Source organism: Hibiscus syriacus, unplaced genomic scaffold (assembly GCF_006381635.1).
Source record: "Hibiscus syriacus cultivar Baekdansim isolate YM2019G1 unplaced genomic scaffold, ASM638163v2 tig00110893_pilon, whole genome shotgun sequence".
Lineage (NCBI taxonomy): Eukaryota > Viridiplantae > Streptophyta > Magnoliopsida > Malvales > Malvaceae > Hibiscus > Hibiscus syriacus.
Genome location: NW_024062901.1, coordinates 6,521,639 through 6,535,095, shown reverse-complemented (window position 1 = coordinate 6,535,095; position 13,457 = coordinate 6,521,639). Strand labels below are relative to the sequence as shown.

Sequence of the window (13,457 nt, the reverse complement as noted above, 5' to 3'; positions counted from 1 at the left end):
TTAAATGGTCGATCAATATGTCACGAAAATTGAGGTAATACTTTACTATCTTTTGTATGTTTTTCGGAACTCAATGATAAATGGTAAATTAATGAATGAAAATGATTGATCCATTAGGTGTAATTAACTGTCTTTGGACTCAGATAGAAATTGGATTAAAGACGGAATATTGTATAAGACTCTAACGGCTCGAAAAAGAAATTGGTAGACTAATTGAAAACAAATCTCAGTTCAATGATTCATTCAATATCAGAACGCATAAATTCTGATTAATCTCGTTAGAGATTAAATGTTGGAAATATTTTGATAAGAAATTACTAAAAATAGCACTATGGTGTAAAATTATGAAAATGCCCTTATACTGTAAAAGGACCAAGACATCCCCTGGTGAAAATAATATCCAGTGATCAAATGAACAAAGTACTATGAATTATAAAGGAACTAGAATGCTTCCAAGCCTAAGTTATCAAAAGTAATGCCACTGACAGAATTGAATGAAATGACGATAATACCCTTAAAGTGTAAAAAGGAATATGGATGACTATGATAATGGAGACGACCTGAGAACTTATATTATGATTCATTGGAATATTGGAATCACCGATTAAACTCCTGATTTATTTGGAATGCCCATGAAATGTAATATGATTCAAAGCACGTCCAAACCGTGGAATAACTAATATCCTCAGCTCTGAAATGAACAAATCAACCTCGAATACTAAAATAATTATATTATATGACCAAGTTGAACTGAATGGAAGTAAAGTATGTAATCGAATTTGCGAAATCGACCTAATTACTCAGGAAACTCCTAAGCGAAGGGGATAAACTTGAATACATCTCGATTCAATTGTTGATTTCTTCCTTTTTAATTCATCACATGCTTCATCGACTATGATATAAAAGTTTTATTCTTCAATTTTATTCTGAATAGGTTTTTGTGCCCGAGATAAAAAAAAAAAACAAAGAATAATATCATGTTCGATTCCCGGAGAAACATGAAATTCTCTGAAACGTTATTCAAAACAGTAGAAATCTATCCATTATAGGAAGTCAATACATTTATTAATTTAAAAAAGTTATCGCAATTAGTCAAATCTTATGTTTTATCACTTCACAACTACTATAGAGGTTTTGAGTTAAAATCCATTTCGTGCAACTTATCGAAAAGTTTGTATCTCAAATCATATTTTGAGAGATCCTCAAATTATGATAGCTTTTTATGTCCTTGTGGATAAGTACACGTCTTTCCTGGCATAAAAATGGAAATCACAATTAGATCATTATTAACTTTTTTCCAGTATAGAAAACAATCGTAACAACTTTTGATCTAATGCGTCTAAGATTTAGTGCTCAACGTATATAAACCCCTTAAAACTAAATAATTTTGTAGAACTCGAAAGAAATCTGTATTGGTGAAAACAAACTTGATAGTCTTTTGTGTCACTTATTTCTGGTGATTACTCTTTGAGTGAGATCAACGAGTGCCAGCCTCGACTTCATTACATCTTCATCATCACTTTGGGGAAGTGAATCAATGGCTGCTGCAGCTTGGTTTGCATGCTTCATGGCTAATTCCTTGGTCCTTTCTATTCCCCTACTCTTCCCTAGATACTCCAGTGCCTGTATTCGATACAAGACTCGGTAATTTCGAACACGACACAGACATTGTTTTGAGTAGAATCACCTTAGATTGAAATGCTAGGCTAAAACACTCGAAAGAATAGGGAACAAAGTGACCATTTATGCAGAAATTGGGGGTTAATTTTGTCATGTGCAGGGAAAAAAAAACTAGCAAAGTTTCGGATCTCAAATGCCTCCGGGGACATTTAACAATGGAGTTATAACAGAATAGAATTAGAAATTGCAAACAAAACTAAGTAAATATAAGCTTACTATGTCAACATTTGCAGGGTTGTCAAATCCCTTGTCAACAACTGCACGCAATTGAGGAAATTCTTCCATGGCAAACAGGATTGGAGCAGTTATGATTCCCTGCAACAGTTTTTTACAAGACAACATTACATCATTTTATTAATCTTTGAAAAACATTTCTTTCGAAAATACAGTCTTGTTAACATTCAATAAGTACCCTTCAGTTTTCTGCCATGGCTAAGATTCATAAATGAGTTCAAAGAGGCTCAACTGATGAATACAAGCATATCTTTGGCATGATGCCACCAATAATGACTTATATAACATGCCTCCATAGACCATTAGACGGGCATTAAGATTCATGTATGAGTTTGAAGAGCATAAGCTCAACCCATTGCCACAAGGCTAGAGACATAGGGAAGGTTTAGAAGTTTTAAACCAAGTATTTCGAACTTAGATTGCTTAACAGTTAAAGATCTTGAAGTGTGGTTAGAAGGTTTGTCCAGATTTCCAGTGGATTTATCTTTCCATCAATTCTAACACTTAAATTTTTTGTTTGAAAAAAAGAAGATGCAAGCATGGGGATATAAAACATCAAGGTTGATGAATTACGTGTCGGATATCAGACAAAGAACCCTTTCCAAGGGATGCTGATGTGCCTGTGAAATCAAGAACATCATCTATCAATTGAAATGCTAATCCCTGCAGAAAAGAAAAGAAGCAGATGGTGAGACTAAAGACATGTAGATACTGTCAGATGGCATGGCATAGAAATAGCATGACTTGATGTCCAGTAGTTCTAGTATTCTACTCTAAAGTACTTAAAAGTTCCTGTCAGTTAATTACTGGATATCAACATGGCAAACCATGGTTTTAAAAGCATGCAACTACCTTTTTACATAAGCACCATGTTCTAAGGCTGAGGTAGACCATAAACTGAAAATACTATGCAAAGCGTGTTGTGTGAACAGAGTTCTATTTTTGTATCTTCATAATAAACTTTTGCATAATTTTCCAGTGACTACTGCATGAAGCAAAAAAAAACAATATGATACCGAAGATCCATTTAGCAATCTTCAGTCTCTACAATATCACACATACATGATAATTGGTGTTACAAGTCAACAGCTCGAAGTTCTCCTGGATAATATTTGGTAAAATGCAGCATAATCTCAAAATGGTTCCCACTAGAAACGTAAGGATTTTTTTCTTTGGGGCCAAGAAAAAATTTGTGGAATTTACAAACCAGATTTTTTCCATACTCAAAAGCCAACTTTGCAACTTCTGCCGAGTGCCCAGCAAGAATGGCAACTGACTTGCAGCTGTTTGACATCAGGGAAGCAGTCTTGTTGTATGTCTTTTGCATGTAATACTCCATGCTGCATTTACCAAAAAGGAAAAGAAAAGAGATTGAGAGAGAGTACATAATTAAAGGTACAATCCTGAGTCTGTTAGTGACACCAGCAATGTCAGCCCTTGTCATGGATATGCAATCAGATGGAGACAAATGTTAAGAAAAAGAAAAAAAGAAAAGAACAAGAAATCAGCACGTGTAATGAATTACGGGGTGTAAACAGGCATACTTGCAAAATACTTGAAATGCATTTTCAAGCTTGATTAGCTAGCAATCAAGAATTGTAATTCTCACGAGTTGCCATCTTAATCAAACTTTAAATATTGCAATTATATTTTCACTTTACAATGATTAACGAAAATTAATATGCATACACAAAGACACGCATACATTTATGAATGGATGTAGTACTATAGTATTTTGTTCGTCTTTAAAATATTTAACTTACTAGAAAAAGAAACTGCAATTCTTCATCCCTTCAGACAACACTCAACTGCATAGCAGTAGCCATTTTCTATCTTAATTTCTTCCCATTTTCATCCCGTTTTCCAAAATTAATACTGTTGGATAGATTTAATAGCAGCTGATTGAGAAGGGTGTTCAGTAAAGACACAAACTGCAATTATCCAGCTATGTGCCTATGTCTTTTCCTTTTAGTCTGTGCTATGATTTCTTTCATAGCAAAGGTGTTTTTATGGCTCAAGCGGATAACTTGGATTAACAGGCCTGACATGCATATTGCTCAACATCAAATATCTGTTATATTAGAAAAATTAAAGCACTAAAATAGTTAAAAGGCTGAAGATAACATCAAGCCTTCATTACTTCCAGATGTAGAATGAACAAATTACCTGTATTCAACAGTATTAATGCTATGATGACCATGCTCAGCATTAAGCAGAAGAAGAAGCAAAAAAAATCATTACATATTCCAGGGTGGAAATTGTCCAATATGAACAAACTTTCATCATAGGACTTTTAATGTCTATTCTCGTATATCAAAATGCAAGTTAGAAATGGAAAAAAAATGAGAACGTAGCAAAACGGTATACCTAAAACGTTTAGTAGAAGCAGTTGTAAGTTGCATGGTTTCCCCGGTAACAAGATTCTCGACAACTGTTGCAATTAAGGTAACAACCTATATACACCCAAAGGCCACAGATCCCCAATAGAAATTTAGAAAGCATGTAATACAGGCGACAGTCTGCATTGTTAGTCTAATATATAATCACACCTCCTGACTCACCCACACAAACATCCACAAGATCAAAAACGTTTAAAAAAGGTACCTCTGTATTTTTTAAAGAAGCAAGGGTCAAGCAAGCTCGTGAAAGCAGGAAATCTCCAGCTAAGACAGCTAACTGCATTACAAACATAAATTCTTATGGAACAATTGGTTACAATCCTCTATTGGCTCTGTTCTTTAGCTAGGTGAAAGAACCATAAATGGCTAGAGTGGCATAAATTAAGAACCTACTTTTACCAAGCGGAAAAATAAGAGGAGTCTCAAAACAACAATGAGAAGTTGTAGAACCTTATTTCAAGGGAACAAGAAGACTAACCTTATTGCCCATTACAGCATTTAATGAACCAACACCGCGTCTTGTGTCTGCATCATCCAAGACATCATCATGAAGGAGGCTTGCCACCTGATTCAAGTGCATGGCCAAGTTAGTCTAGAAGAAACTCTGAAAAAGTTACTTGACGGCCAGCCAAGTATCTGCTGATGTAAAATTGAAGGCAAAGGGGACATAAATATTTAACTAACGTGGATCATCTCCGTGATCTCAGCTATACGCTGCTGCCTTGTACGCAAATCAGTTGGCAAATTATCTCCAACTCCAGCAGGAGGTAGTTCAGGTATACGCACATTCAAAGCTGTCGCCATTAAAAGTAAAACCTACATAGAACAACTAAAATAGCCATTTGTAAAGTAACCATAATCTGAAATTTAAGGTTAAGAACTTAGAACTTGAAACTGAAAAAACAGAGAGATAACCATGTTGGAAGACTGCTTTGCTAAAGTGGCACATCTAAAGTGCGCAATGTTGTTCACGTTATTTGCATTAGACAAGTTCCAAAAAGCAAGGTGTGACCAAAGACTGGTTTCAAGGTTACTTAGATCACAACTTATGCAAAATAATAGAAAACTATTTTATCATCTTGTTCATCACACCCAAAAATAACTACAGTCAAAGAAAATACGGCAACTTTTAGAATTAGCCTGGAGTCACCACTGTTATTACCGTGGGACGAAACCTTTTTCCTTCAGCCCCAATTTTGAAGAAGTACTCCGCTGCTGAAGCAAGATTAGGAACCTGTAGGAAATGGATATCTAGCTATTATCACAAGAGATCAAGTTCCTATACCTTTTGAAACCAGAAAAAGTAAACTAACAAAACTCAGTTAGAAGACCTGAGAAAAAACATTTACATACTTCAGCAGCTACCATTGACCGCAGCCTGGTAGCAATAAGTGATAGTTCATCGGCAACAATTGAAAATGGGTCAAGTCGTTCCTGGAAAATGTCCCACTATTTCAATAAAGTGCTAAATCAAAACTAGGTAGAAAGGAGAAGCAACAAAGTAGTTTTTCCTGGATAAGTTTAAAATATGTAACACGTTGTGTGCAACAACAATTAAAAATAAGGGGTGTGCCAAAGGAGCTCTACAATGGCGTAAGCATTTTTCTTCAACTGCTGGTTTCTGAATCAAGTCTGAACTGTCATGGACAAACATTCTAGAATGCTTTATAACTTAGGATCTTATAAAATAAAGAGTATACCAGGATGTGTTTGATGCATTTCTTCAGCCTAAAGTGCATCAAATGCCTATGGGAATATTAATTTGAAAATTAAGAAAAAGTGTCTAGGATTGAAGCAGTAGTTACAATTACAACGATGATTGAACACCTAGGAGACTTCCATAATTTCTATTGAGTAATCTCCCAAAGACAAGAAATTCATGTTAGCAAATGAGAGAGCCTTGAGGCCACCACAAGCAATTTTTCCTCTTATCTTAGGAGCCATATGAGCCCCAATATTTAACTATTGTAAGAGCGACAATTTCTCATCTTAGGAAAAACCTACCTCTCTCTTTTAGAAATAGCATCTTTTAAAAGCAGATAGCCTCTTTTTGTTTACACTCTCCCAAAAGCAAATAAAGAGTTCAATCTGGGACATTTTGTGACACTTATAGATATGCTAATCTGAATTTCAAGGGACACCGAACATATTAATGCCTTAAAACTGTTTTACTATGATACAGAAATAATGAAAAACTACCAGACAATCTGAAAATAATAATCATTGGTGAAACTGAAATCCTATACAGCAATACCCCTCTTTTCATAACCACAAAAGGAAAGTACAAGGTTGAAAAAGCTGATAACAGTATACAATTTAGATATAGTAATGGGAACCACCTATGGCTTGGGTGTTAATTCAAGTAATTCCCCTGATCACTACAGACACAGATAATGTCAGGTTATAAATACTTGTGATTATGAACTTCAGTTGGGAATCAAAATCAGAAGTTGTTGCCTCCCTCTCTGTCTTCTTTTACTATTTTCACTCTTGATATAATCACTCTCTTCTTGTGATGCATAAGAAAGACCAGTGAACACCCACATTATCTTTTTGAAATATTATATGGAAAAACATGAACAACTTCGAATGACATTAATAATCACCGGGGATGGACCGAAGGGGGAGGATGGGGGCAGTCGCCCCCCGAAATTTTTAAATTCTCTTATATTTTAGATTTTTCATGTGTATATTTTATTGATAATCTGTTTTCACCTCTTAAAATTTTATAAGTTCGCTCACTCGTAAAATTTTATAAATTCATCCCCTAACATAAAATTCTGCATTCGTCACTGATAATTACCAACAAGCAGTAACTTCCATTGATCATTCAATATACTTACCTTTCCTTCCATGAATGCAAGGCTTGAATCCGTATTCGCCAAATCGTTACCGATAACATCATTTACAGCAGCTCTTGAGCTGAGCAAACAAACAACATCAATGGTCAAAACAAATCAATTTAAAACCTATTCACAGAAATAAAAGACAATGAGCCAATAAATAAATGAATAAATAAACCACAAAACCTAAACCTGAAATGTCTGCAAAATCCTGCCCACTTAATCCCGGCAGCTGGCGTCCTACTATACCCACTACTCATAAGCTGCTTGTATAAATAATTAAAAATGAAATACGGATCAATCAAACGACTCATGAAACAATAAAAAAAAAGAAAAAAGGAAGGCATAAAAAACTTGCGCATCTAAAGGCGGGGAGAGGTTCTGCAGCGACGGCGGCGGTGCGGTGTCTTAACAAATGAAGAAGAGCTGCCCTAGCCATGTCAATGAAAGGATCGGAGTTTCTCTAGGGTTTTAGCGAGTGGAAGCAATTAAACGAAGATTTGCAGATGGTCTGTTCAAGGTTTCGGCGGCTCCAACTTTCTCTGATTCAAACGGTAGTTTGTTCTGTTTGACTTAATATAGGGTCATTCTTGCTTGTCTTGTCATTTTATTTTCGTATATTGAAAGGGTAAACTACACTTAATAAGGTCTTTTTTGGGCTATTTTCCCGATATCACCGGTGATCGATATTATGACTGATCTAATATCGATTAGATTATATTTTTTGATCTAACATCCCTAGCAGAAAAGCGTGCCCCTGCATCGCGTTATATACTGATTTGGCGCCACGTGGGTATAGCGCGCCCCCTGTCCCGCGATATACGATGATCTGACGTCACGTGGGTATAGTGCGCCCCCTGATCCGCGCTATACATGGATATCTGACACGTGGGGTATAGCGCGGTGCAGGGGGTGCGCTATACCCCTAATTACCAACCTTTCACGTCTCCATCCTCCCTATAAATACCCCCATCCTCAATCACTTTTATCACACCAAATTCTCTCAAATTCTCTAAATTTCTCTCAAATACTCTCTTTTTAAGGTATATTTTATAATATTCTTACTATTATATTTTTAATATTTTACTAATATAATTCTTTTGTAGATATGTAATGGAAGACAGTCTACTTCGCTCGGATGAAAATCATATATCTCTACACTTTGTTGATACGGTAACATTTTAACGTTTTAATTTAATTTAAATTATTAGTAATATTTAGTTGATTTATTATATGCATGATTATTAGATTAAGAATTAAATATCTCGATACTTTGCTGATACGATAACATTTTAACGTTTTAATTTAATTTAAATTATTAGTAATAATTAGTTGATTCATTTAATGCATGATTATTAGATTAAGAATTAATTTTTATAATTAATTATTTTTAGGAGAATGACCGTGTATTAGATCCTTTTATTAGGAATCTTAAGTTAGTGATACCCAGCTGTGTCTTACCGTATTTAGTAGAGGCTAGATTCGGTTACATAGGTAGATATCAGAGTCACTGTAAAATAGAGTCAGACCTGATTTCTGCCTTAGTAGAGAGGTGGAGGCCGGAGACCCACACATTCCATCTTCCGTGCGGAGAGTGCACGATCACGCTTGAGGATATTTCTATGCACCTGGGGCTTTCGGTGGATGGAGATGTGATATCGGGGATAGTTTACGGTTCTTGGACTACTTTGTGTCGGGATAGTCTAGGACGTGTCCCGAAAAATTTTATCGGAGGTAGGATACCGTTAAATTGGTTAGATGCCAATTTTCAGGAGTTGAGCGCAGACGCCTCTGAGGATGAGGTTAAGATGTATGCAAGGGCATGCATACTGCAGTTGATAGGAGGGTTGCTGATGCCGGACAAATCGTGCAACCTAGTTCACTGCATGTGGTTGCGATATCTTAGCGACTTTCGTCTCGCCGGATCATTCAGTTGGGGCTCGGCAGTTTTGGCTTTGCTGTACAGGGAGATGTGTGGAGCCACTGACTACAGACGTAATGCTATCGGCGGATGTCTCATGCTGCTGCAGTCTTGGGCATGGTATCGATTGCCCTTTTTATGTCCTGTTGTGAAGAACCCATTCGTATTTCCACTACTTCTGAGGTAATTATAAAACTGATTTTGTATATTAATAATTTTATACAGCGTATAACAATTTTTTTCCTTGAATAGGTGGTCTACTGATAGGAAAAATCATCAGGAGCTACCTGATGATTTAGAAAAAAATAGGGTGCTAATCGATCAGAAGGCTAGCACACAGGTATGAATTTTAATATTTAAAAAACGATTTTAGATTATAGTTATATAATTAGATTATTATTTTGATAAAAATTATATATTATTTGTTTTAGTTTGAATGGGTGCCATATTCTACTGATGATGTGAGGGCGGTGATCCCACCTGAGTTGAGCAGTACATCAGATGTTTGGAGGACGATGGTCCCTCTGATCTGTTATGCGACCGTCGAGTGGCACTCCACTGATCGCGTGCTCCGGCAGTTTGGTTGTTTTCAACCAATTCTGGAAGCACCTCGCAATATGGACGAGTTGTATAGCTTAGATAGACGCGGTAAGACAGATACAGATTGGCTGGTGAGGCATCATGGGTGGGTCGTGTTGTGGGAGGATCGACATCGGCGCCTTCCCCGTAGAGAGCCCATTTTTGATGACCTTTTGATGTATGCTGAGGATTATTATGAGTGGTTCAACAGTAACGGGAAACCGTTTCTACTACCCGAGGATACACGAGGGCAGACTTTTCCACGACGTCGACATAGACGTTCACCGACACAGCACCATCGTCCCCCGACTCATGGACGGAGAGCAAGTGTTTTCGGTTCATCCTCAGCTGCACCAGCATGACCTTTCCAGCAGCCACCGTAGCCATATATGATGCCGCAGCCATATATGATGCCACAGCCATATATAATGCCGCCATCGCTTTTTCATTACCAGATGCCGCCACTGCCTTCACCTGGTTTTATGACCCCGCCACTGCCACAGTCACAGATGACCCCTCCTGGAGGCTATTATGGGTCTATGTTTGCAGATCTGACTTGGGGTTCATATGTTGGATATTTGGCGGGTTCATCCTCATCACCCATGACCGCAACACAGACACCTCCTGTACAATTTTCACACTCAGCGATGTCTGGGCTTTCCCAGTTTTCCCAGTTTTCGTATGCCGGTGGGATAGTCAGTCATACACCTCCAGGGTCCTTATTCTATGGAGGTGCTTCATCGTCATCAGCTCCTCATCAACCTGATGTACCTGCTCAGGACGACGACAATGACGATGGTGACGACGATGGTGACGACGACGATGACAGCGAGGAGTCAGAACCAGTGATACGAAGAAATTCTCCTCGAGACCGATAGCCACCGCCATGCGGAACACATTCACGACGCAGGCACCGATAGATTTTTTTTATTATATTTGTATTTACTTTATTTTGTTTAATTGTAATTTTTTATTATTTCTCATTTAATACTTACTTTATTTTGTTAAATTTGTTGGACTTTTTTTTTAATATATTTTAGTTAATTTTGTTTATTACCATTTAATATCAGTTATTGTAATTTGGTTATCATTTACCATTTAATTCTTATTGTAAGTTTGTTGTATTTAAATATCAAATTGTTATTAGTTTGATAAAATTTAATAATAGTGTTCGTTTTTTTAATCTTCATCAGCGATTATTGAATGACATTAACTTGAAGTAAATGCAAATTAAAATACAAGAATTATTATTTGATAAACAAATACATCATTTCCTCATCAATTGTTACTTAATGATAACAGAAGTGGACATGTTTTTCTAGTGTGTCCTGGGTTTCTACAATGGCCACATCTTCTGTCTTGTCTAGATCTTTCTCAAATATCCATATCGCAATGAATTCGATTGGATTTTGGAAGACCACGGTCCCTCAATAAACTCGGATTTGGTACAATCGGAAGCTAATCTTGAACCTCATCAGGGTCTTTGTCATTACCTATAGGGGGAAACTCAAATTCGTATACCTTAAAAACTTCAGATAATAGGTATACGGGATCCACAAAATGGTTATAGTCTTGACGTGTATGCGAGCAAGATGCTATCACATGAGAGCATGGATACTTGAGAGCTTGAAAAAACCCGCAGTCACACGCTCTGTCCCTTAGATTTACTCTTAACGACACAGCTTCAATCCCTTGAAGAGGTCGGGGCAACTCTGTGACATGAAACATTTCATGCCTTCTAGAGAAGCTTGTTACAGACATTCCATTTGATGCAACAATTTTTTTCTGTAGATCTGCAACTAATCTAGGGTGATAGACATGACCGCCTTGCATCCAGGTTTGAGCTTGTCCCCCGAGCTTCGTAAAAAGCGCCCCCAAACGAAAATATGTAGTTTTTATCAAAGCCGCTATAGGTAAGTGACGTGCACCCTTTAAGGTTGAATTGATTGCCTCAACCAAGTTGGTCGTCATGTGTCCATATCGATATCCACCATCATATGCGTTCCTCCACATTTCTTTATCAATGAGGCTGATGTAATCGTATCCTTCCTCGTTCTTCGCCCGCAAATCTTGAAGCATTGATTCAAACGTTCGAGGAAGTAGTTCGTAACCTGATCAAAAAATGTATAACTTACTAACTTGCTTTCTTTACAAAATTAAAATGATCAAAAAATGTATAACTTACTAACTTGCTTTCGCTTACCCATGCACACAATTAATTGATGCTCATCATTCTTCTTGTACCTTCCATGATAGTTCGCAGCAATGTGTCAGAGACAATACCTATGTTGGACAAAGGGTGGTTACCACATTGGACCCAAAGACTTCATTGCTGCTTTGATCCCAACTCCGCGATCTGAAATGACACAAATTTTTTCCCTCGTGATAACATGTGCACGTAAATTTCGGAGAAAAAAAACCCAAGAATTTGTATATTCTCCTTCGACAAGAGCAAAAGCAACTGGAAGAATGTTGCGATTGCCATCTTGGACAACTGCCAATAATAAAACTTGCTTGTATTTTCCATACAAGAAAGTCTCGTCGATCTGGACCACAGGCTTGCAGTATTTGGCAGCATTAACGCACTGTGGGTAACTCCAAAAAACATGGTAGAATTGGCATCGATCGCGAAGAACTCGATCATTATGGTATGTATAGGAGGTTTCAAAGTCCACAATTGTCCCAGGATTCAACGTCCGCACCAGCCTAAACCAACCTGGAAGTTCGTTGTAAGATGCATCCCATTCTCCATGAAGTTTGACAATGGCATTTTGTTTTGCCAACCAAGCTTTTTTATAGGAGACAGTGTACCCATACTACGATTGTATAGCTGAAATCAACACTGCAACAACTATATGAGAGCTTACTTTTACCATGGGCATGATGGCTTGGCATATCACTTCAGAGTCCAAGTTCGGATGATCTTGGTTGACCCCTCCAGCACAATATGTGTGAGGACCGTTATATACTGTTAGTTCCCATATATTTTTTTTCCTCTTCATTTTCGATACGCGAACCATTCAATTGCATCCGTTTTCGCGTCGGGCACAGTAGCATACATATTTTTCGGTCGTCGATCGGTTGACTCTGGACTGAACATAATTATGGATATTGTAATTTTTGATAGCCATCATCGCTTCTTCTTTGCTTGAAAACTCCATGCCTAAAGATAACTCACAATTATTTATTGATTAGTAATATCCATAGTCACCGAGATGAGGCATATCCGCAAATTCTGGCCCGTACATTGCACCATAATCAGCTTCATACATGTGTGCAGGAGGGTCAGTTTGTGCCATATTTCCTGGAACTTCATCATCATCGGAGTTGAATTGCGGTGATTCTGGGTGAATGAATAGTCCAGTCTCAGCATCATCCGCACCAGGCTCACGAAGCGGTTCTTCTGGTGGAGATGATGGTTCCTCCATGCTCTCCATATTTAGGTCGAAGAACCTACTACTTGCACGCCTTCCCCTTGAACTGGAAGGCATATCGACATTGAGATCGAAAAAGCTCGCAGTCGAATGCCTCCCCCTGGAGCTTGAAGCCATCGTGTCAAATGGAAACTGCACAGATGGTTGTATCGATGGCATCTCCATATGGTCAAAGAAATTTGCAGATGAATGCCTTCCCCTTGAACTGGACGCGATGTTGCCATACGGATTGTTCGTGGACCCACCTCAGTACATATCGTAAAGAGTTGCGGATGAATGTCTCCCCATTATGGCATTAAAATCATTGCACATTATTGTAGCGGGCTGTCAACTTGATCAACTTGTTCAGCCAACCCATAGTGTGAGC

General features: G+C 37.6%; 1 protein-coding gene across 3 annotated transcripts; it reads right to left on the bottom strand.

Moving 5' to 3' along the window:
• Window positions 1-1,364: 1,364 nt before the first annotated feature.
• Window positions 1,365-7,719, bottom strand: LOC120144954 (solanesyl-diphosphate synthase 1, mitochondrial-like). 3 transcript variants are annotated; one of them, XM_039158884.1, is made up of 13 exons: window positions 7,515-7,719; window positions 7,349-7,419; window positions 7,157-7,235; window positions 5,667-5,747; window positions 5,476-5,547; window positions 4,998-5,129; window positions 4,792-4,878; window positions 4,519-4,590; window positions 4,282-4,367; window positions 3,122-3,254; window positions 2,488-2,577; window positions 1,897-1,995; window positions 1,365-1,623 (listed from the first exon to the last, which is right to left on the bottom strand). In XM_039158884.1, the coding sequence occupies exons 1-13, from the start codon at window positions 7,593-7,595 to the stop codon at window positions 1,444-1,446; spliced, it is 1,263 nt and encodes a 420-aa protein (XP_039014815.1). In that variant the 5' UTR covers window positions 7,596-7,719; the 3' UTR covers window positions 1,365-1,443. The 3 variants fall into 3 exon arrangements, with proteins under 3 accessions (XP_039014815.1, XP_039014816.1, XP_039014814.1); XM_039158883.1 differs by having other exon boundaries at window positions 1,368-1,623; window positions 7,343-7,419; window positions 7,515-7,718; XM_039158885.1 differs by lacking the exons at window positions 7,157-7,235; window positions 7,349-7,419; window positions 7,515-7,719 and adding an exon at window positions 6,014-6,487 and having other exon boundaries at window positions 1,367-1,623.
• Window positions 7,720-13,457: the final 5,738 nt, after the last annotated feature.